The following is a 23,860-nucleotide window of genomic DNA, read 5'->3' as shown; positions in this document are numbered from 1 at the left end:
CCGGTGGTGCAAGATTTCGCAGATGTTTTCCCAGAGGAGCTTCCTGGGATACCTCCGGAGCGACAGGTGGAGTTCAGGATCGACCTCGTTCCTGGTGCGGCTCCGATAGCCAAGGCACCGTATCGGTTGGCTCCTCCTGAGATGCAGGAGTTGTCTACGTAGCTGCAGGAGCTGCTAGACAAGGGATTTATTCGTCCAAGTAGTTCACCCTGGGGAGCCCCGATCCTGTTTGTGAAGAAGAAGGATGGGTCGCACCGGATGTGCATAGATTACCGGGAGCTGAACAAGGTAACGGTGAAGAACCGTTACCCACTCCCGAGGATTGATGATCTCTTTGACCGGCTTCAGGGAGCATCTTGGTTCTCCAAGATTGATTAGCATTCGGGTTATCATCAGATGAGGGTCAGGGAGGAGGATACGCAGAAGACCGCGTTTCGGACGCGCTATGGCCATTATGAGTTCGTGGTGATGCCGTTTGGGCTCACCTATGCTCCTGCCGCGTTCATGGACCTCATGAACCGCGTATGCAGACCGATGATGGATCGGTCTGTGATAGTCTTTATCGATGACATCTTGGTTTATTCCAAGACCCAGGAGGAGCATGAGAAGCATCTGAGAGAGGTGTTGGAGACCCTGAGGAGGGAGAGCTTGTATGCCAAGTTCTCCAAGTGTGAGTTTTGGTTGCGCGAGGTGCAATTTCTCGGACACCTTGTCAACCAGAACGTGATTCTGGTCGATCCGGCCAAGGTCGAGGCCGTGATGAGATAGGAGGTTCCAAAGTCTCCATCTGAGATTCGGAGTTTCCTGGGATTAGCAGGCTACTATCGGAGATTTATTCAGGATTTCTCCAAGATAGCCGTACCCCTGATGCGGCTGAAGAAGAAAGCCGTGGTCTTTCGGTGGGGACCCGAGCAGCAGGCTACATTTGAGACACTGAGACAGAGATTGTGCGAGGCGCCGATCTTAGCCCTGCTAGAAGGCGTAGAGGATTTTGTGGTTTATTGTGACGCGTCCATTTCTGGGTTGGGCGCAGTACTGATGCAAAGGGGCATGTCATTGCCTACGCTTCGAGGCAGCTCAAGCCTCACGAGGCGAACTACCCGACACATGATTTGGAGTTGGGGGCGGTGGTTTTTGCCCTCAAGATTTGGCGACATTACCTCTACGGGGTTCGGTGTACCATCTAAACGGACCACAAGAGTTTGAGGTACCTCATGGATCAGCCGAATCTGAACATGAGGCAACGTCGGTGGTTGGACGTGGTAAAGGATTATGATTGCGAGATCCTATACCACCCGGGGAAGGCCAATGTAGTGGCCGATGTGCTTAGCCGCAAGTCGGCACCGATCAGGGACGTTTGCATGAGGATGACCGTAGTGACTCCCCTATTGGAGCGAATTTGGGAGGCTCAGCAGGAGGCTATCAAGGAGGAACATCGGAAGAGCGAGTGTGTGGTGGGTCAGGTTTCCTCCTTCAATTATGATAGCCGAGGATTATTGACACTACACCGCAGGGTGTGGGTGCCGTATCACGGAGGCTTGCGCCAGATCTTGATGGAGAAGGCGCACAAGTCCCGATTCTCTATTCATCCCGGGGCGACGAAGATGTATAGGGATCTTCGTCTAGATTATTGGTGGCCCTGCATGAAGCGGGATGTGGCATGGTACGTCAAGCAGTGCTTGACCTGCAGGAAGGTCAAGGCCGAACATCAGAGACCGCATGGGAAGATGTAGCCGTTGGACATCCCGTTGTGGAAATGGGAAGATATCACAATGGATTATATCACGAAGCTTCCCAGGACCGCGCGTGGAGTGGATTCGATTTGGGTCATCGTGGATCGATTGACCAAGAGTGCTCACTTTATCCCGATCCAGGAGAGCATATCGGCCGAGAAATTGGCCGACATCTATATCAGGGAGATCGTGACGCGGCACGGGGTGCCGATATCGGTTATCTCGGACAGGGATGTGCATTTTACTTCCAGATTTTGGAAGAGATTTCATGACGAGTTGGGCACTTGTTTGCATTTTAGCACCGCCTTTCACCCGCAGATGGATGGTCAGAGCGAGCGGACCATCCAGACTTTGGAGGATATGTTGCGGGCATGCGTGTTAGATTTCGGTGGTAGCTGGGATACCTATCTTTCTTTGGCCAAGTTCTCATACAATAACAGCTACCATGCGAGTATTGATCGTCCCCCATTCGAGATGTTGTACGGACGGAGGTGCAGGACCCCAATATGCTGGGGTGAGGTTGGCCAGAGGGTCATGGCGAGCACCAAGGTGGTGCTAAAGACGACCGAGAGGATCCAGCAGGTTCGGAGCAGGCTTCAGACTGCTCAGAGTCGGCAGAAAATTTACGCCGACAAGCGTCGATCCGACTTGGAGTTCCAAGTCGGGGATATGGTTCTCCTGAAGGTGTCGCCTTGGAAAGGCGTCATTCGATTCAGGAAGCGGGGCAAGTTGGGCCCGAGATTCATCGGACCATTCAGGGTTGTAGCCCGGGTGGGCAAGGTGGCGTATAGGATGGATCTGCCAGCCGAGCTCAGCCAGATCCACAACACTTTCCATGTTTCTCAGTTGCGGAAGTGCTTATTGGATGATTCAGCAGTAGTGTCGTTGGAGGATATTCAAGTTGATGCCAGCCTAAATTACATCGAGCGCCCAGTCGCAATCCTCGACAGGAAGTCGAAGGATTTGAGGAACAAGAGGGTGGAGCTAGTGAAGGTGCAATGGCGGCACCGCAAGGGTTCGGAGTGGACTTGGGAGCCGGTGGAGGAAATGATGGAGCATTACCCCGAGCTGTTTCAGGATCAAGCAGCAAACTTCGAGGACGAAGTCTAAAATAAGTGGGGGAGATTTGTAGCACCTAGTTTCTAGTACGTAAATCTTATTTGAGTATTTTCCATTTTTAGCCTTGGACTCGGCGAGTCATAGGTCCGACTCGCCGAGTAGAGACGGGACCCGGGACACGTTTAAGTTGGCGACTCGGCGAGTCCATATCCTGGACTTGGCAAGTCCGCGCTGTCTGATGAAACCCTAATTTCGAAGGGTTTGCACCCTATTTAAACGACCATTTGCGCCCCAACTCCGCCCCATTCACCCTCAGAAGCTCTCCATACGTCCTAGCCTTTGTTCTTGTGAGTTTGAAGCTTATTAGTGTGTTTCCTTGAAGATTTTGTGAAGGAAGAGGAGTAGATCAAGAGGAAGGGAAGGAAGCCAAGCATCTTAGTGATTCTCTCAGTGATTTCTTTGAGGTATAACCCGTTTTCCCTCTGTTTTTATGCTTATTGCTCCATTAAGTCTTTATTGAGCCCTTCCCCAAGCTTGTATGTACAAGATAGGTCGTAATAAGTTGATTGGCCTTTAGATCTAGGCAAGATTGAGCTCCAGGAGCTCAGATCCGTTACCTTTATGGACCCTTGTTGCTTGTTCACCCTAGATATACCCTTTTGAGGCATTTTGAGCCCTAAATCCCTCATTGGTGAATATCTACACATAAAGTTGGAAACTTTACGTGTGATTCATGCTCTAGGAACCCAAATCTGTGAATGGCATAGGCTGGAATATAGCAAAATCGCGTATTTAGTGATTGCATGGCGACGACTCGGTGAGTCGTTCATCTGACTCGGCGAGTCTGCTCGCGAGTCTCTGAGTTGTCCCCTTTTCGTTGTGTCGAGTTTGAGTAGCGAGTCACGGGGTGTGACTCAGTGAGTTAGAAGCCGAACTCACTCATGGAGGAACTCAGCGAGTCAATGCCCTGACTCGGCGAGTTCAAGGCAATCTTCTTAGATCAAGAACAGGCTTGACGAGTTGTTCATACAACCCGGCGAGTCTCAGCATGGTGTTCATCGGATGAAGATGAACTCGCCGAGTTGTTCATACAACTCGGCGAGTATGATGAAGGACTTGAATAATCAGTTTGGAAGGAGAACTCGTCGAGTCAACGCCTAACTCGACGAGTAGAAACGGGACCCAGGTCAGTCGATTGGACAGGGACTCGGTGAGTTGGCAAGCCAACTCGGCGAGTCGGGTCAACTGAAAGTTGACTCTGACTTTGGCTTATGGCATGATTAGGGGTAAAATGATCATTTTACCCAAAAGAACAGTTAGCAGTGTTTGATTTAGTATGTTGTGGGAATTACAGCCGGAGGATTTCCGGAGCAGCAGCAGCAGTAGTAGGTGATCAATTCCCACACAGACCAACAGCTATTTCGAGGTGAGTTTCCTTTCCAGTAGGAACGGGTCTAAGGCACCAAGGCGACCCGTGTAGACGAGATGCTAGTACTAGAGTGTGGGCCGAGCCCGTGTCTCTGGGTTTAGTCAAGTATGATATATGTGTCAATATGATAGAGTTGCTTATACTTGTTGTCTGTGTGATACTTGTATGTTATGGGTTGGCGGTTGAGTGTGGGCAGGGCCCGTATCTCTCCGAGAGTGGAGTGTGGGCTAGGCCCGTATCTCCCAGATAGTAGAGGGTGGGCGAGGCCCGTACCTTCCGGCTAGTGAAGTGTGGGCAGGGCCCGTATCTTCACAAGTGTGGGCGAGGCCCGTACCTCCCGGCTAGCGAAGTGTGGGCAGGGCCCGTATCTTCCCGAGTGTGGGCGAGGCCCGTAACTCCTAGCTGAATGTTGTTTGTTATATGCTTGCATGGTATGAGGTATTATGGGGGAACTCACTAAGCTTTGTGCTTACGGTTTTCAGTTTTGGTTTCAGGTACCTCCTCAGCCAGGGAAAAGGAGCCGGCGCGGTAGCAGCATGTCACACACACTCTCTTGTTTCCGCAGTTACGAGTTTATTCTGGGATTGATACTTTGATATTTTGGTTGATCAAATGTTGTGGTTTTCACTTTGGTTTTCGATGTGAAGTGGTTCAACTAAACACTGTTTTAACTGTTAATGTTTTCTATGTTATGTTTTATAAACGAAATTTTTGGACGTGAAAATTGGGTCGTTACAATAATAACTAAAAATGAATACAAAAAAATATGTGGTTTGATTTCATCACAAAAGTTTGAAAATTACTACTATATGAAGGAAAACAACAAAGACCTCTTCCTTCTTGTTCCATTCATACCTCTTATAGTTACCTCCTTCCTTGAGGCCTAGAGAGCACTAATCCAAGACAAAAAAAAAAAAAAAAAGAATCACATACATTTTCTTTAAAACCCTCGTTCTTGAGGTTCATTTATGTGAATATCCCATTTATAAATACTCATTGATTTATATAAACAAATATATTGACCAATTAAGTTTAACAATACATTTTTATGGTGTATATTCTAAGATTTAGCAGGGGATGGCCGGATGGGAGATCCCATTTCCTAATGCAACGATTTTCATAACATATTAGTTTTATTTTATTAATATGTCTTTTCTTACCTCCAAAACAACATGAATCCATAGATCATTTCCAATAAAGTAACAAAGCAAAACGAAAGAAATGGTAATCAACTATTTTATTGATTGTCCATTTCATTCACTGATCTATTTCATTCCATTCCATTCTTGCCAAGCAAACCGATCTAAAGGAATTAACAACGCATATAAATACGAGTTGTGCTTGATAGATAAAAGTGAGAGAGTTGGAGGGTTGAAGTTGACAAGTTAGAAGTAAAAAGGAATTGAATGTATATAATAAGAAATTTGAAGGATTGGCTGGTAATAAGTTCAATTGTATTACTGATCAGTTGCAAAATAAGCAGCAATGATTCATGAACCAAATACCCAGTTTGTGCGATTAGGGTTAAAACTCAGAGAGAAAACCTAATATATCGTCTGTTTTCATCACTTTATTCTGGATTGCAGTTCCATTCTTTGATTCCGTAAGTTTTCCATTATCTTTGTTGTTTAAATGTGTAAAACTCTTTTGTAAATCTATAAATCTGAGTTTGATAAATTGCATCGAGTAGTTGTAGGAGTATTTGTACAAAGTTGAGTTAAAAACTCTGTTTTAGATGCAGGATATCTTGTATTTGTGAACAAATCCACTGATCAAGACAACAGATGGCCGGTAACGGAATGCATCAATACCATCCACAGTGGCCACCGGCCCAAGCTCCTACTGGCGCCGTCGTTGTTCCGAATCCATCTCCACACTCGCACCATTCTCCCATGTCAATGGACAATCGCCTCGCCGTTGACGAGGTTAGGACGATCTTCATTTCCGGTTTGCCGGAGGACGTTAAAGAGAGAGAACTGCAGAATCTGCTAAGATGGTTACCCGGGTTCGAAGCTTCGCAGGTTAACTTCAAAGGAGAAGTCCCTATGGGTTTTGCTCTTTTCTCCGCACCGCATTTTGCTGTTGCTGCCAGAGACACCCTTCAGGTAATCCATAATTCCATATGCTCACTTGTTAAAAGATGTAATGAGTATGCTTATCGGTTATGTTTTCTGGCCTAGGATATGGTTTTTGATGCTGAATCGAAGTCAGTCTTGCACACAGAAATGGCCAAGAAAAATTTGTTTGTGAAACGGGGTGAGTTTCCTTTCATTAAGTTTAGATACCTTGATTTGTGTGCGAACAAAGCCACAGTGTCTTGTATATTGTTGCAGGTTTGTGTTCACTTTAGGTTGTCTCGTATATACATATATTGAAACCCCAAAAATTGTGAATCTTATAGCTAGTAAGCCATGATAACCTACACAAGCACATATTATCCTGCTACATCAAACTCTTGTAGGGTTTCCCCCATTGTAAACCAATGCCAACTGTTGGATTTCTTCCTTATTATGTGATGTCATTTATTGTTCATTTGTTCTGCAGGAATAATACCCGATCCAAATTCTTTTGATCAAAGTAAACGTATGCGGACAGGTGGCGACTATACACACACTGGGTTCTCAAGCCCATCCCCATTCCATCCTCCACCTCCACCTGTTTGGGGTCCACATGGGTTAGTATTATTTTTTTTATGTCATAGTTTGTTTGTATGAAGGAAAATGTTACATTTCCAGAAGCTGGTATGCTCTTTGATCTGTATTATGGCTATGTTCTTACTCTTTATATTATATGATATAATCTTTATCTAAATTTGTTAGGTATATGGCCCCACCACCACCACCACCCTATGACCCTTATGGAGCCTATCCTCTTTCTCAAGTACCCATGGCTCCTCCTCCTGCTCCTGTACCTGCACCTAGCAGTTATATGCCAATTCAGGTGCTGATGATTGATTCTTTCATTAAAACTATGCAGAACTTGAAGTGCTCATTTTGTACTATATCTTATTCAATTTTTAGAACACGAAAGATAATCCTCCTTGCAACACCCTGTTTATTGGAAATCTTGGGGAGAACATAAACGAAGAAGAACTAAGAGGACTTTTCAGTGTGTAAGATTCTCTTTTTATCCCTTAAAGAAAAACCTTGTGTATATCTACTACTACTAGTGAATGTTTTTATTTATCTAGAAACACTTGTTGTACTTGTGCAAATGCAGGCAACCTGGATTTAAGCAGATGAAGGTTTTGAGACAAGAAAGGCACACTGTTTGCTTTATTGAGTTTGAGGTATAATAAGATTCTGTTTCACTTTCACTTTATTATGGCTTATAAATTGCCCTTTTCTAGAAACTACATCATGTTTTTTAATTTAAATCTTGTGTTGTGTTGATGATTGATCTCCACAGGATGTGAATAGTGCAACAAATGTGCATCATATGTTGCAGGGGGCTGTTATCCCTAGTTCCACTTCTGTTGGCATGCGAATACAATATCCTTAATACATTTTCTCATACATTTGTGTTTGGTTATATATTATATATATTTTTGTTGTTTTCTTTAACCTGAGAAAACATATTCAAAGAATCCGTTTGGGAAAAGGAAGGATGGTGGTGGGTACCCAGTGTCAAATGGATCACTGGCGGTTGTTAGTTACCAGTAGATGGAAGGGGATGTACTCTGTCTATTCTCTATGCTTTGACTTTGAGAAAAAAGAACATACTGTTACTGATAGGATGCATATTGGTGGTGGGCATGCATCCATTTCATCATCATCATCATCATCATCATCAAGTCATGATTATGCTCATGCTCATGAACAATGCATTAGCATATCACTTGCATGTAATTGGAGAGGGTTAGGGTTTGTGTGAGCATATATGTCTTAGTGTATTATTAGTAGTATGCATTTTAAGCATCTTGTTGACTTATGATTGTGGGTGTTGTTATGTTTGATTTTTCTTCTTTTTCATCACACATCTGTCATTATTATGGAATTATTCTCTACATTACATTTGTCATCTCATGTTTTTTGTAAGTGTATGTGCAAAGGAAATGGAGGAAATGATTTCATGTCATGTCATCAAGCATCTCATGGCATGAGTTTATAATAATAGTTAGCATGACATCATCATCATCATCATCATATCATCATCTAGGCCATAATTTGACAATCTAAAAATTCAGGGATCAAAGAAAGCACATACACCATGGGGGATCTTTCAGGATCAAGGGCTGAACTGCTCTTTTGTTTCAGGTAATATTAGTAAATCACTGTCATAACATAAGCCAAACATATGAAGTTGGGTTAGGGTTGGATTTTTGATGTATTTTTTTTCATTGAATGTTGAAATGCAGCAAGTGTTGGCAAGAAAAGAAAAGAGAAGATGATTATCATTATCATCATACTCCATGATGGAGATACAAAATCGAAATTTGAAGCAAGTCTAGAAATTTTGATGGGTTGACTTCTTTTGACTTGTATTTTTTTGGTTGGTCTATGAGAAAAACATCAACAAGTCTAAATAGAAATTTTAAACTTGCAGTATCTTTGTATGTAATAGAATAAGAAAAATAGTAAATTACAAATTCATTCTCTGTCCTTAACTCAAAATACGCAAGTTTTGAAATCGTATGGGGTTGCATTTATTTCTTAAACCCATATAAAACTCAGAAGTTTGTAATTTAGTTGAAGAAAAATAAACATGTAAAATTGATATGGTGGTGTTATGGTCTTGAAATTGAACATGTCAAAATGAAGCATAACTCCTAATTTTAGTTTTTGAAGTAGAGAAGTGGAAAGCAATAATTGTAGTGGTGGTTATAGGATTAGGTTGTGGGGTATGCTTTTGTTCTCGTGTTGCCGTTTTCTCTGATGTGAAATCGTTTCGCTAAATTTGGAAAGCCGACAAGTAATGTGACGTGATATTTTACATTTTAGGTAAGAAGGGCATGTTAGAGAAATCATATGACTTTACATTTAAATATATGAAGTTAATCCAATCCAATTGACCTCTTGACTCTTGTGTTGAAGGTGATCCCAGACAGATGTCCACCAACTACGGACCCTTCTTCGATACAACGAGAGTACGCCACGGACATATTAAAGGTGGATACGAGAAATACCATATTGTATTCAGAAATTATACCGATTGACCACTCACGTCTTTTCTACAAGTCATGTTTTTATTTTTCAAAAAATCGTCTCATCCCATAGAGATATTGGACAAACTATCGAGTGAAACCATGTACGTGGTACTTGTAAAATTTCCAAGAAATCATAGTTTACGAACACTTTTATCAAACAAAGCCTAAACTATTGAATTTGTGTTAGTAGTCTTAGCTGAGAGAGAAATGAGAGGATGGGTGGAGTTTTTTTTTTTTTTTTTTAAAGAAATTACTTAAGAAAAATATAAAAAAAGAAAAAAGAAATTATTTTATATCGCTTAGTAACGAAGTAAAATTTTAGAAACACATTGGATACTTAGACGGTTAGACCATCTATTTGAAGAAAAAAAAAGTTAAAGATTAAAATAATGATTTTCTATAAATTACAACATTTATGTCATTTTGTCGTATGAGAACGAAGATAGCGATGCGTGTTGTATTACTTTTTCTGTTATTGTATAGATATATAGATATAACGTGGCAAAATCCTTCTTCTGGTTCCAAGAAGAAGACAGCATTCAATTTAAGAATGTCCAAATCGAACCGTCAAACCGTCAAACCTTTCACACCTCCCCCCAGAAACCGCGTTGAATTAAAAACCTTTTTTTTATCACCAATTCACCATTCTCTTCTCTCCTGTCTCTCACTCTCACTCTCACTCTCTCTGTCGCCCATCCATCTCCTCTCACATCTCTTTCTAACCACCTTCATCTTTCTATGTTTAAGTCCTTGGACCTGCAACTCTAGCTACTTGCATTCACTTCCTTCAACCAGGTTAGTTAGTTCCTTCAAGCTGCAACTCTTCAAGTACGAATCTTTTTAAAGAAATGTGTAATCCCCGCCTCTTCAATTCGCCTGCATTAACCACGATATAATACTTCCAGAAAACGAAAAAGAATGACTTTTTCGATTATGTTTTTCTTGTTTCTGTTTGGGTTGGTTTATCTTTCTCCATCATCACTTGTTTCCGGAATAAACTCCGATGGGTTACACTTATTATCACTCATGACTCACTGGACGTCAATACCTCCATCCGTTTCTTCTACCTGGAATGCTTCACACCCAACACCTTGTTCATGGGTTGGAGTTCATTGCGACATTACCACCAATCATGTCGATGCTCTCAATCTATCCAGTTACCTCATATCTGGCCAAATAGCCCCACAAATCGGTTACTTGAACCGCCTTAGATCGATTGACTTGAGCTATAACAATCTATCTGGTTCACTTCCTTCACAACTCCGTAATTGCACCCTTCTTCATCATTTAGATCTTTCCTACAACGCCATTTCCGGAAGAATACCAGAGAGTTTAGGGAACTTGATTTCTTTAAAGCAGTTGAGTTTTTATAGCAATAAGCTCACTGGTTCTATCCCTTCGCAAATCGGGAACTGTACACGTCTTGAAGAACTGGATATGTCCTTAAACCACCTCACAGGGAGAATACCAGAAAGCCTGTGGAATCTGCGAAACTTGAAATTCTTGAGTCTGTACGACAATTCTCTTACTGGATCTATACCCCAATTTTCATTTCGCAATCCCCAATTGGAAACACTTTATCTCAGTTTTAACCAGCTTAGTGGTCCGATTCCGTTCAACATAGGTAACCTGAGCAAGCTATTAGACTTGGAGTTGAACGACAATGGAATCTCGGGTTCCATTCCTTCATCCATTGGGAATTGCAGTAGCTTGGAGACACTCATGCTTGGTAACAACCAGTTGACTGGTACGTTCCCTGTTACCCTAAATGATCTTCCCAACCTTACTACCTTTGATGTTCATAACAACAGTCTAGAGGGTAGCATCATTCGTTTTAATGGTGGCAATTGTAAGGAATTGGTGTATTTGGATCTTTCTTTCAACAATTTCCATGGCGTTCTTCCTCATGAACTGGGAAATTGTAGTAGCTTAAACCAGCTTGCTGCTGTTAGCTGTGGCTTAAGTGGTCTCATTCCTTCTTCTCTTGGTCAACTCACTTCATTGACCACCCTCCATCTTTCCATTAATCGTTTCTCAGGAAAGATTCCACCTGAGCTCGGGAATTGTAATTCCTTGGTTGATCTGGAACTCCATGCTAATCTACTCGAGGGAAATATCCCAAATGAAATCGGGATGTTAAGTCAATTGCAAATACTTCAGTTATTCAATAACCATTTGACAGGAGAGATCCCTGTGGAGATTTGGAAGATTAAAGGCCTCAAGAAGCTTAACATTTACAACAATAATCTTTCTGGGGAACTACCTGGTGTTCTTGCTGAAATGAAAGAATTAACAGAGATTACATTGTACAACAATCGTTTCTCTGGAGTTATACCTCAGGGGTTGGGAATCAATAGCAGATTGATGATAATCGATTTCACAAATAACTCATTCACAGGAAAGATTCCACCAAACATATGCTTCCGGAAGAATCTACAAAGGCTGCTTTTGGGTTTTAATAATCTTGAAGGCAGTGTACCTCGTGACATTGGAAGCTGTTCTAGTCTTTCAAGATTAATCTTGCAACATAATAACCTCACGGGCGTCCTTCCAGAATTTGTTGAGAATCATAACATGTTGTACATGAACCTTAAGAAAAATGGCTTCAATGGTGAAATTCCTGTTACCTTTGGGAAGCTTACCAATATCACAGAGATTGATGTTTCCATGAATAAACTCCATGGCCAGATACCCTTTGAGCTTGGAAACCTTGTGGAGCTTCAAGTTTTGAATTTTTCCTACAATGGGTTAGAAGGTCATTTACCATCTCAACTCTCCAATTGTAGCAGGTTGCTGGAATTCGATGCAAGTCATAACTCGATAACTGGCTCGATCCCTGAGAGCTTTAGAAAGTTGACTCGTTTGTCAACTTTAAGTCTAAAAGAGAATCGTTTTTCAGGGGAAATCCCACATTTCATATCTCAACTCCAAAATCTAATAAGCCTTGATTTAGGTGGGAATTCATTCAGTGGAAGCATTCCTTCATCAATAGTAGAGCTCCATAGTTTAAGTAGCTTGAATCTCAGCAGAAACAGATTAACAGGTGATATTCCTTCTGATTTTGGGAAGATGGTAATGCTAGAGTACTTCGATGTTTCATTCAACAATCTAACTGGGGATTTAGCATCACTAAGTGACACCCATGGACTGGTTGGCTTGAATGTCTCTTTTAATCACTTCACAGGGCCAATTCCAGCAATCTTGTTGTCATCTTCCAACATATCCAACTCATCATTCATAGGAAATCCAGGTCTTTGTGGCAATTTCAAACCTTGTGTTGCTCTTCAATCAAACAAGAAACACCTGAGCAAACAGCAATATGTAATGATAGCCATTGGAATATGTCTGTCTGTAGCTGCTGTTCTCCTTGTACTTTATCTGGTGCTTTTTCTTCACAGAAAACAAAAACAAGACATCGAGATGCTTGGTGAAGGGGGTGTTTCCACTTTGATGATAAAAGTTCTGGAAGCTACTGAGAACTTGAATGATAAGTATATAATTGGGAGAGGAGCCCATGGAATAGTGTACAAGGCTTCTTTAGGTCATGATAAGGTGTATGCTGTAAAAAAGCTTGCTTTTGGAAGAACAAAAGGAGGACATACAAGTATGATACGTGAAGTGGAAACAGTTGGAAAAGTGAGGCATAGAAATCTTGTGACAATTGAAGATTTCTTGATAAAAAAAGAATACGGTTTGATTCTTTACAAGTATATGAAAAATGGAAGCCTTCATGATGTTCTACACGAGAGAAGAAGTTTAAGCTTAGATTGGAGTATTCGATACAAGATAGCATTAGGAACAGCTCAGGCGTTGTCATATCTTCATTTTGACTGTGATCCTGCTATCGTGCACCGGGATATTAAGCCTATGAATATTCTTTTAGATGCTGACATGGACCCTCATCTCTCGGATTTTGGCATTGCTAAGCTTCTTGATCACTCTACTGCTTCACCACCAACCACTTTACTTATGGGGACACTAGGATACATTGCTCCAGGTAAAGTTTTAAGATTTATTATATACATTTATTTCTGTTTGTAAACCTGTTTATTGTTTATATTCATTTTATTTGGTTATTGCAGAAAATGCGTTTACAAGCTCAAAAAGCATGGAGTCTGATGTGTATAGTTATGGGGTTGTGTTGTTGGAGCTCATAACTAGACAGAAGGTTCTTGATCCTTTGTTAATGGAGAGAACAGGAAACATGGACTTGGTGTCATGGGTTAGGTCAACATGGAGGGACACAGAGGAGCTTGAAAAGATTGTAGATGATGAGGTTTTAGATGAAATTGATGATACAATGATCAGAGAACAAGTGGAAAATGTGTTATTGGTGGCTTTAAGATGTACAAAATGGGAAGCAACAAGAAGGCCATCGATGAGAGAGGTTGTAAAGTGTCTTGAAGATACAAAATCTTCATTCAAAAGCATCGGATAATTATTAATTATTTAGCTTGTTGGGGTTGTTAGTTGTTGTGTACTTAAATATCTACTTGTTTTTTTTTTCTTTTTGTTTTTTAAGTCGATATAATATTATGATTTGGTTGCATCACACACAGATTAAAGAATTTGGTAACAGTTGGAAATGCGAGTAACATGAAGAATATAAAACGACTGTTGAATTTTGTCATTTGACTGGTTTAATAATTCATGTAAACCGACTCGTGTTAAAAGAAAGAATTGTTAATTCATTCTTTCAAGCAGTAGAGTCATCGCTAATTTGTTTCACATGTGTGTTGTTTACTTTTTGTTGGCATAACTAATTAACTAATCAAGAATTGATGTTTTTGCTTCCTATAGGGATTGAACCCTAGTAGTTCATATCTGGAAAGTCGTGAAAAAAATCCAAACTTTGATCTATAAAAGAAAAGAAAGATCGAAACACTAGAAACCCTTTCGGATTTACAAATTTCAAGAAAACAGAGCATCCCACTGAGAACAGAATCAAATCATCAGTATCTAGTTCAAATTCGGTTGCTTTCAACATTAAAACCTCGTGGGCTTTTAAAAAAGAAAAGAGTGTGATGTGGACGAAGAACACACGTAATGATGATTTTGAGGTGTGATTTGATTGAGATTCGAGGCAAGCACAGCCACAAAGAACGAAGACCTTTTGAATAGGCGTTAAAAGTAACCTCGAAATTCAATAAATCACTCTGCAACTCCCTCCCACTACCACTACTGTAGAAGACCACTCTCCACTAAAGTACACCTCTTTCTCTTCGACATTAATGAAGATCAAGGTTGATTTAATTTACTTGTCAATGGTAGCTTGTTTCCTTCCTCCTCCTCCATTCTATTCTGTATCTGGTTTGAGCTCCGATGGTCAAACGTTACTATCACTCTCACGCCATTGGATTTCTATACCCCCACCACTCGTGTCAACCTGGAATGCTTCTGATGCAAATCCTTGTTCGTGGGTTGGTGTTCTTTGTGATCGGAACAAGCTGGTAATCTCTTTAGACTTATCAAAATCCCAAATTTCCGGTGAATTAGGGCCGGAAATCTCCCGGTTAACCCAACTGAAATATTTGAATTTGAGTTTTAACCATCTCTCCGGTCAAATTCCTTCATCGATAAGCAATTGCAGTCGTCTTCAACAGTTGGACCTGTCGCTCAACGACCTTACTGGTAAGATACCAGACAGCTTCGGTAACTTACGTTTGAAATCGTTGATTCTTTCTAACAATTCACTCAATGGGTCCATACCGGAATCCATCTTCCACATTTCCGGTTTGGAGGCGCTTCTCCTCAGCTCCAACCAGCTGACCGGTTTGATTCCGTCGAACTTGGGAAATGCAACCATGCTCAACAAATTATGCCTTGACGATAATCACTTCACTGGGTCTTTGCCTGATAGCTTAAATGATCTTGCTAACCTCGTTTATTTAGATGTTCATAAAGCTGGTGTAGAAGGTAGAATTCCTTTGGGTTCCAATGGTTGCAAAGATTTGATCTATTTAGATTTGTCTTTCAACAGCTTCACCCGTCTTCCACCTGAGTTGGGAAACTGTAGCAACCTGGAACAATTCGCAGTTGTGAAATGCCGGTTAACCGGTGAAATTCCCTCTTCTTTTGGTCAACTCACCAAATTGACTCTCCTTTACCTATCTATCAATGAATTGTCAGGAAAGATTCCAACTGAGCTTGCCAATTGCTCATCGTTGTCTGATCTTCAACTGGATCAAAATCAACTCGAGGGTGGTATTCCGAGTGAGCTTGGTATACTGAAGCTGAAATCCCTTTTTTTGTTTACAAATCGTTTAACAGGTGAGGTTCCAATGAGTATTTGGAAAATCGAAACCCTAGAACACCTTCTTATCTATGAAAATCGTCTTTTTGGTGAACTACCCATTGAAGTCGCCCAGATGAAGCAAATGAAAGAGTTTACTCTGTTTACTAATCATTTCTCGGGTGTCATACCTCAAAGTTTAGGAATGAACAGCGATCTTGTCATACTTGATTTCCTCGACAACTCCTTCACTGGACCAATCCCACCTAATCTTTGCTTCAGAAAGAAACTTGAGCGACTGGTTTTAGGGTTCAATAATTTTGAAGGTGGTATCCCTTCCGACCTTGGAAACTGTCCAAATCTTCTACGATTGAGATTAGAGAACAGTAATCTCACCGGAGTTCTTCCAGAATTTGTGAATAATCCAACCCTAGATTACATGAACCTTGAAAACAACAATTTCACCGGTGAAATCTCAGCTAGCATCGGTAATCTTACCAATGTATCACAAATTATCCTCTCCATGAATAGGTTTTCAGGTGTTTTACCTAAGGAGCTTGGAAATCTCGTTCATCTTCAAGCTCTGAACCTTTCCCACAATGCATTCGAAGGTCCTTTACCATCTCAACTAACAAATTGCAGGAAAATGTTGGAATTTGATGCAAGTGATAACCAGTTCAATGGCTCAATTCCATCTGCTTTTCAGAGCATGTCAGGGCTAATGAGACTGTATTTAAGTGACAATCAATTTTCCGGGAACATCCCTGATTTCATATCTGAATTCCAGGCTCTGATAGATCTTCAACTTGATGGAAACTCATTAGATGGAACAATACCTTCTTCAATAGTAGAGCTCAAGTCACTCGACACATTAAACATCAGCAGAAACCATCTCACAGGTGATCTTCCCTCAGGTTTCTCAAAAATGGTGATGTTACAGCACATAGATTTTTCCCACAACCATTTAACCGGATCTTTATCATCACTAGCCGAGCTTCGTGTGTTAACTGGCCTCAACATTTCATACAATCTCTTCACAGGTCAAATACCACCACCATTGATGAAATTTCTCAATTCCTCTTTGGATTCCTTCTTAGGGAATCCAGATCTTTGTGTCGATTGTGGCTCAAACTGTGATCCTTTCAGAAACTTCAAGCTGTGTCCTGGTTCTTCAAACAAAAAGAAAGGTCTTAGCAAGTTCCATACTGCAATGGTGGCCCTTGCAACATCTGCATGTCTGTTTGCAGTAGTTCTTGGAGTTGGTTTCATGCTTCAATGTCGACAAAGAGAAAAACACGATATAGAAGAGGTGTATCCTGATAAAGAAGATGATGATGTTCTTTTTCAAAGAGTAATGCAAGCTACTGAAGACTTGAATGATAAGTACATAATCGGGAGAGGAGCCCATGGAACTGTTTACAAAGCTTCACTAGGTCAAAACGGGGTTTTTGCAGTAAAGAAGCTTATGTTTGGAGCTAGTAAAGAAGGAAGCACAAGCATGGTTAGAGAGATTGAAACAGTTGGGAAAGTCAGACACAGGAATCTTGTGAGATTGGAAGATTTTTGGATGAGAAAGAACTACGGGTTGATTTTATACAGGTATATGCATAATGGTAGTCTTCATGATATACTACACGAGATGCATCCACCTCCATTGTTGGATTGGAGCATTCGTTGTAACATAGCTCTTGGCACTGCTCATGGTTTAGCATATCTCCATTTTGACTGTGATCCTGCTATCGTGCACCGAGATATTAAGCCCATGAACATTCTTTTAGATGATGAATTGGAGCCTCACATCTCAGATTTTGGAATTGCCAAGCTTCTCGATCAATCCTCTCCAGCATTAATGAGTGGCATACTCCGTGGCACAATCGGATACATTGCTCCAGGTAAATTCAATTTTTTTTTTTTTTTTTTTTCAATTTTAGGGTTTTTTGTTCATATATCAATTATATGGTGATGATGATGATGAAAATGTTTTGACAGAAAATGCGTTTACAAACACGAAAAGCATGGAGTCTGATGTGTACAGTTATGGTGTTGTGTTACTGGAGTTGATAACGAGGAAGAAAGCGGTTGATGATTCGTTTGCGGATGGGTTGGATATTGTGAGGTGGGTGAGGTCTGTTTGGAGCGAAAAGGTGGAATTGGAGGTGGTTGTGGATTCAGGGCTTTATGATGATCTGTATGATTCTTTTGTAAGGGAACAAGTGACTGAAGTGCTTCAGCTTGCTTTGAGGTGTACAGAAACCGAACCAAACAGAAGACCTTCGATGAGAGAGGTAGTCAAGCAGCTTGAAGATGTGTACGGATCTCTCAGAAGCAAGCTTAAGTAGTTTTAGCTTTTTCAAATATACATACATACACATATGTATGTATGTATGGGCGAGTTTGGTTTTGTAGGGTTTTGACTTTCAGGAATAGGTATGATGAAGCACATTTAGGGTTTTGTTTTATGCATCATAATCATGTGAAAGAAAAACAAAACAGCAATAGGAAAAGGTAAATGATTGTAATTGTAAAGTGGTTCTTAATTGATTGATTAAAATATGTAATCCATGATTTGTAACAGAAGAAAGAGGAATACTTGATCAAAGTGGTTACCTGATTAACGATTAGACAATTAACAACAATGATCAAAGTGGTGTGGTTTGATTGATTTGATAAAGATCTGTATCATCTTCATCGGTAAAAGTGTTGAACCATTTAAGGCAAATTTCCTCTGGTGGGTGGGTGGATATCATTGACATTTGAAATCCGCACAAATGGTTTCATTAGGATAAAAGTAGTGGGAATTCAAATGTGTTGGTGGTGTCGGGTGTGCATTAACTTCATAAAAAATAATTCAATTTATGACTCATCAATGCACAAAGAGTAAACGTATAGGTGTGGTTTAGAAATATAACAAAAAAAAACAAATAAGAAAATACTGAACAAAAATTCATGGTGAAGATCATATACCATTTTAGCAAAACTTATTTAGATTTAAGTTTAAGCATGTCAAGTTGATAATGTAGTGGAAGAGATGTTATAAATAGTGTAATCATTAGGCTATACAGAGTGGTCTCGACACCATCTTATCTTGGAGGACGATGACTTGCCTTGGCAAATACCATGCCACCACCTTGGTTTGTTGGGTTCGGCAAACAATCGTATAGAGGAGAGAAAAATGTGTTTTAATTTTCATTTTCTTTATCATTTTAAAAAAAAATACCTCACTTTTCAAAAGTTTAACCATTTTTTGTTTAAAAAAATCAAATTTAAAACTCCTTTTCAACCAAAATAATTACCAACAATTTTTTTTTCTCATTTTTCACCGCTCTTAAGCCTTCGATACTCATTTCTCTCAAACATTCAACACTTATAATCCTCTCTCAAACTGACTTCCTCAAACACTCATCTTTGGAGCCCGACAGAAGAGGTGGTTTTGGCCCATGGGTCGATGTACAATGTACATGAGGACGCTATTAGACTTATGTAAATTTGTGTTTACTGTATAATCATTTATTATTTGAGGGGTTGAAATGTAATTCTTTTCCCTATATATAGAGTTACTCGTGTCATTGTTGGCACCGAGTTTTACATTCACTCATGGTATTACAGAGCCATTAAATCACATCAATTTCCCTCCCATAACCTCCTTTTTCTTTTCTCCTTCCCTTAACCCCCACCCATCGAATTTCCTCCATTTTTCACCACCCCTCCATGGCAGCCGACTCCTCCTCTCTATCAATGAACACAATCCTCCATCTGATCACCATTCGGTTGTCCTCCTCAAATTATCTTTTATGGCGAAATCAAATGATTCCTCTCTTGAACTATCAACAACTTTACGGCCATGCATAGGCGGATCTAGTATATATCCCGGGGTAGCCCTGGATACCCCTAAAAAAAATTTAGTAGTGTAATTTTTTCCGATTTTTTTTCTTATTGTGTATATATTATGCGATTATTTTTGTTGGGGATACCTCTTTACTTGTCGGGGATACCCCTTTACTTTGATCCTGGATCCGCCATTGCGGCCATGTTGACGGCTCCAATCCGTGCCCATCGGCGTCTATTTTGGTAGACAATAAGCCCACTGTTAACCCCGCCTTTGTTGAGTGGGTCTCATCGGATCAAAAGGCTCTCATTCTCCTTCAAGCTTCGCTCACTGAAGAGGCTTTTTCTGAGATCGTGGGACTTTCCACCGCTCGTGAGATTTGGAATGCTTTTGAAGCTGCCTACGGTAACTCCTCATTGGAGCGTGCTCAAAACCTTTGTGACCGCCTTCGCCATCTTACCAAAGGCAGCGACTCCGTCTCTGAGTTTGGTCGCAAATTTAAGCTACTGTGTGATCAACTCGCTGCTATCGGCCAAGTTGTTGATGATTCCGATAAGACTCATTGGTTCTTGTGCGGCCTCGGTGTGTCGATTGAAACCTTTTCCATAGCCGTTCGGACCTCCGATTCCTCCTACCAGTTACGTGATCTTCTGGCTAAGGCCTAAGGTCATGAATTTTTCTTGAAGGTTATACATGGAGAAGCTTCTTCACCCCCTGCAGTTGCGTTTTCTGCCGAAGCAGCCTCTGCTGGGTTGGCATCTGGACGGGGCCGCGGCGGTCGTGCGGCCCGTGGTGGTGGTCGAGGTCGTGGTCGCCGATCACCTTACTGTCAACTTTGAAGGCAAAATGGTCATTTTGCTAACCATTGTCCCCAAAATGGTCATTTTGCCGGTCACCTCACTCAGACCCGATGATGTTAAATGATGTTATTGCAATTTCCGCCAACAAAATGAAAAAGCTTTCTGGATATCTAGGGTTATGACAAGTTGTCAGGGGCACAAAATACGACCCACGTGGACTGAAGTGATTTTATTTTTATGTTTTCTTTTGAGTAAATTACATAAGTCTTCCCTCGTGCAGGTGTTAAATTGCATGTTTAGTCCTTATTTTCAAAAATTAACCCTGTCATCCCTATAATGTTTATATCTCATTCGGACTGGCCCTCACGGACATAAAATGCCCATGTTACCTTTTTCATTTCCTTTTTTGATTTATTTATTATTAAAAGTTTTAAAGAAAAACAAAAAAGGGGCTACCACTACAAACTATTAAACTCTACCCTAGCCCTATCACACCTTTCATCTTCATTGGTGTAACTCCTACTGCGCACCACTACCTTTGCAGGAGATACATATCGTCACCACCACCATCTTCGTCGGAGATACATATCATCGCCACCACCACCTTCGTTGGAGAACCGAGAGAGAAGATCATCACTTAATTCCTATGCCCACCACCATCATTGGGGAGTTACCGAGAGAGAAAAGAGTATCGTCAGCGTCTCCACCTACACCTCATCGCCCCCTACAATCTCTACAAGACCCCTATCATTGCATCGATGTAGTCTGCACTATGACAATAAACAGATCGTCTCAGATCTACATCACCATCTCTCTTCTCCGGTTGTAGGTTCATTTGCCATCGTCTCCGGTATCACCATTGTCTTCTCTGTTCGACCTAAGCATCATCATCGCGTACCATTTAGGGTTTGTAGATCTACACTCAGGAAACAACTCATTTTTCTTCTCCATTTATAGATCTAGATTCTGACAACAAACCTTTATCAATGCATTCTCTACTTGGAGGAGGTTTCTAGAGGTGAAAGGGGTTACCGGAGGTAAAATGGGATGTTGGTGGTGACAAGTAGTGGCTGTTAGAGCTGAAAAAGATGGTTGGGGAGAGAAGAGAATGAGAGATGACAAAGATAAAAGGGGAAATTAGAGGTGGTTGGTGGTCGGAACCCTTCATTTTCTCTAATTTGTACAGGTGGGTGGTGCCAGAAAAAAGTGTTCGGTGAAGAGGGGATGGAGGGGAAAGGAGAACCGAAGTGTGAGAGGTGTATGAGTTTTGTTGGGATTGGTGGGTTTTCTGGTGGTAGTTGGTTAGAGATGGTGGTCGATGGTCACAGATGGTGGTCGATGGCTAGTTGGAGAGTATATGTTTGGTTCCTAAAACTTCAAAAGAGTTTAGCCCGCCTGTCATGCGGGTGACCCGGGTTCGATCCCCGAAAATGGCGCCAAAACTTGGTGAGATGTCAGGTCCACCAAACAAATTACACCCTTTGTTTGCAAATAAAACGTAATATAATGGTAAATAGGGGTATCAATCCTCGGAGAAATGGTTGTATTCAATCACTAATGCAATCCAATAGAACTAGTGTAAATAAACTAACTACAATTAAACTAAAGGGGGGGGGGGGGGGGTTGTGATTGCTTGAAAACAAAAAACTTGAATAACTAAAAAGCTTGCAATTAAGCAAGATGGTGAGATGCTCAAATATTGGAGAGAATTGGTTAACCAAGGCAATTCAACACAATGAACATTTGTGTGATTATCATTAGGATTCAATATGAAGCTTATCATTCATCCCAAATTGATTATAGCAATCATGAAGCATGATATGCCAAGATTCCTCATAGGTAGTATAGAGGTTGGGGAAGCCCACAACACACCTTCTTAATAAAAATCAAGGATTCAATTGAAACAATTGAACCCAAGAAGTTGATTAGCCTTAAGAATGAAGGAATCCCCAATTCCTAAAGGATGCCAATGCTTACACATCCATTGCAACATCCAAGAATAAGGAGAAAAGGAACAAAACTCAAGATCTAGCTACATAGAGGAATAAAAATCAGATCTTGAACACTTACAAAGGTCCAGAAGAGTGACAAGATAAAGATGAGAGCTTTTCTTGTTAGATCCTTGCTTCCTTCTTCCAAGTTTCTTCTTATTTTGCTCCAAAATACCACACTAGCTCACAAATGAGAGGGAAGGATGATTAGGGTTCACAAGGGCCGATATGGGGGTTTGGAGGCTGATAAAAGATCATCCCTAGGGACTTAAGTGGATTATATAAGGTGCAAAACCCTAAAATTTTGACTGTGATCCTGCTATCGTGCACCGAGATATTAAGCCCATGAACATTCTTTTAGATGATGAATTGGAGCCTCACATCTCAGATTTTGGAATTGCCAAGCTTCTCGATCAATCCTCTCCAGCATTATACTCTGTGGCACAATCGGATACATTGCTCCAGGTAAATTCAATTGTTTTTTTTTTTTTTTTATCAATTTTAGGGTTTTTTGTTCATATATCAATTATATGATGATGATGATGAAAATGTTTTGACAGAAAATGCGTTTACAAACACGAAAAGCATGGAGTCTGATGTATACAGTTATGGTGTTGTGTTACTGGAGTTGAGAACGAGGAAGAAAGCGGTTGATGATTCGTTTGCGGATGGGTTGGATATTGTGAGGTGGGTGAAGTCTGTTTGGAGTGAAAAGGTGCAGTTGGAGGTGGTTATGGATCCAGGGCTTTATGATGATCTGTATGATTCTTTTGTAAGGGAACAAGTGACTGAAGTGCTTCAGCTTGCTTTGAGGTGTACAGAAACGGAACCAAACAGAAGACCTTCAATGAGAGAGGTAGTCAAGGATCTTGAAGATGTGTACGGATCTCTCAGAAGCAAGCTTAAGTAGTTTTAGCTTTTTTTAATATACATACATACACATATGTATGTATGTATGCATGGGCGAGTTTGGTTTTGTAGGGTTTTGACTTTCAGGAATAGGTATGATGAAGCACATTTAGGGTTTTTCTTTATGCATCATAATCATGTGAAAGAAAAACAAAACAGCAATAGGAAAAGGTAAAATTATTGTAATTGTAAAGTGGTTCTTAATTGATTGATTAAAAGATGCGATCCATGATTTGTAACAGAAGAAAGAGGAATACTTGATCAAAGTGGTTACCGGATTAACGATTAGTCAATTAACAACAATGATCAAAGTGGTGTGGTTTGATTGATTTGATTAAGATCTGTATCATCTTCATCAGTAAAAGTGTTGAACCATTTAAGGCAAATTTCCTCTGGTGTGTGGGTGGATATCATTGACATTTGAAATCCGCACAAATGGTTTCATTAGGTTAATAGTAGTGGGAATTCAAATGTGTTGGTGGTGTCGGGTGTGCATTAACTTCATAAAAAAATAATTCAATTTATGACTCATCAATACACAAAGAGTAAACGTATAGGTGTGGTTTAGAAATATAAAAAAAACAAATAAGAAAATACTGAACAAAAATTCATGGTGAAGATCATATACCATCTTAGCAAAACTTATTTGTATTTAAGTTTAAGCGTGTCAAGTTGATAATGTGGTGGAAGAGATGTTATAAATAGTGTAATCATTAGGCTATACAGAGTAGCCTC

The 23,860-nt window shown here is 40.7% G+C and overlaps 4 protein-coding genes across 7 annotated transcripts; all 4 read left to right on the top strand.

Annotated features, from left to right (window-relative positions):
• The first annotated feature begins 5,666 nt into the window (after positions 1-5,666).
• LOC111907418 (uncharacterized) lies at positions 5,667-8,818 on the top strand. Of its 4 annotated transcripts, XR_008231726.1 has the most exons (11): positions 5,668-5,824; positions 5,963-6,326; positions 6,402-6,477; positions 6,766-6,895; positions 7,041-7,161; positions 7,242-7,333; positions 7,441-7,510; positions 7,630-7,716; positions 7,800-7,969; positions 8,408-8,477; positions 8,579-8,818. XR_008231726.1 is itself a non-coding variant. In XM_023903177.3 (8 exons), the coding sequence occupies exons 2-8, from the start codon at positions 6,006-6,008 to the stop codon at positions 7,720-7,722; spliced, it is 903 nt and encodes a 300-aa protein (XP_023758945.2). In that variant the 5' UTR covers positions 5,668-5,824; positions 5,963-6,005. The 4 variants fall into 4 exon arrangements, 1 of the variants encoding a protein (XP_023758945.2); XR_008231725.1 differs by having other exon boundaries at positions 5,667-5,824; positions 5,957-6,326; positions 7,800-8,477; XR_008231724.1 differs by having other exon boundaries at positions 7,800-8,477.
• A 1,106-nt stretch (positions 8,819-9,924) lies between these two features.
• LOC111907419 (receptor-like protein kinase) lies at positions 9,925-13,953 on the top strand. Its single transcript, XM_023903180.3, has 2 exons — positions 9,925-13,364; positions 13,450-13,953. Exons 1-2 carry the CDS (start codon positions 10,286-10,288, stop codon positions 13,803-13,805), a joined length of 3,435 nt encoding a protein of 1,144 aa, XP_023758948.1. The 5' UTR covers positions 9,925-10,285; the 3' UTR covers positions 13,806-13,953.
• Positions 13,954-14,104: 151 nt separating this feature from the next.
• Positions 14,105-18,214, top strand: LOC111907420 (receptor-like protein kinase). The gene is made up of 2 exons (XM_023903181.3): positions 14,105-17,491; positions 17,589-18,214. Exons 1-2 carry the CDS (start codon positions 14,599-14,601, stop codon positions 17,936-17,938), a joined length of 3,243 nt encoding a protein of 1,080 aa, XP_023758949.1. The 5' UTR covers positions 14,105-14,598; the 3' UTR covers positions 17,939-18,214.
• A 4,273-nt stretch (positions 18,215-22,487) lies between these two features.
• Positions 22,488-23,576, top strand: LOC122197359 (receptor-like protein kinase). The gene has a single exon (XM_042901194.2). The coding sequence runs from the start codon at positions 22,803-22,805 to the stop codon at positions 23,124-23,126; it is 324 nt and encodes a 107-aa protein (XP_042757128.1). The 5' UTR covers positions 22,488-22,802; the 3' UTR covers positions 23,127-23,576.
• Positions 23,577-23,860: the final 284 nt, after the last annotated feature.

The sequence above is a fragment of the Lactuca sativa genome, chromosome 4 (assembly GCF_002870075.4).
Source record: "Lactuca sativa cultivar Salinas chromosome 4, Lsat_Salinas_v11, whole genome shotgun sequence".
NCBI lineage: Eukaryota > Viridiplantae > Streptophyta > Magnoliopsida > Asterales > Asteraceae > Lactuca > Lactuca sativa.
The sequence above is the reverse complement of the archived record's forward strand: the minus strand, read 5'-3'. Positions and strand labels throughout refer to the sequence as shown.

What these genes read in the sequence shown, in the direction of transcription:
- LOC111907418 (XM_023903177.3), top strand. Translation starts at nt 6,006, where the DNA reads ATGGCCGGTAACGGAATGCATCAATACCATCCACAGTGGCCACCGGCC. An exon ending in CTGCCAGAGACACCCTTCAG is followed by an intron (nt 6,327 to 6,401) that starts GTAATCCATAAT and finishes TTTCTGGCCTAG; the next exon opens with GATATGGTTTTTGATGCTGA. An exon ending in TTTGCTTTATTGAGTTTGAG is followed by an intron (nt 7,511 to 7,629) that starts GTATAATAAGAT and finishes TGATCTCCACAG; the next exon opens with GATGTGAATAGTGCAACAAA.
- LOC111907419 (XM_023903180.3), top strand. Translation starts at nt 10,286, where the DNA reads ATGACTTTTTCGATTATGTTTTTCTTGTTTCTGTTTGGGTTGGTTTAT. An exon ending in ACTAGGATACATTGCTCCAG is followed by an intron (nt 13,365 to 13,449) that starts GTAAAGTTTTAA and finishes TGGTTATTGCAG; the next exon opens with AAAATGCGTTTACAAGCTCA.
- LOC111907420 (XM_023903181.3), top strand. Translation starts at nt 14,599, where the DNA reads ATGAAGATCAAGGTTGATTTAATTTACTTGTCAATGGTAGCTTGTTTC. An exon ending in AATCGGATACATTGCTCCAG is followed by an intron (nt 17,492 to 17,588) that starts GTAAATTCAATT and finishes ATGTTTTGACAG; the next exon opens with AAAATGCGTTTACAAACACG.
- LOC122197359 (XM_042901194.2), top strand. Translation starts at nt 22,803, where the DNA reads ATGGAGTCTGATGTATACAGTTATGGTGTTGTGTTACTGGAGTTGAGA.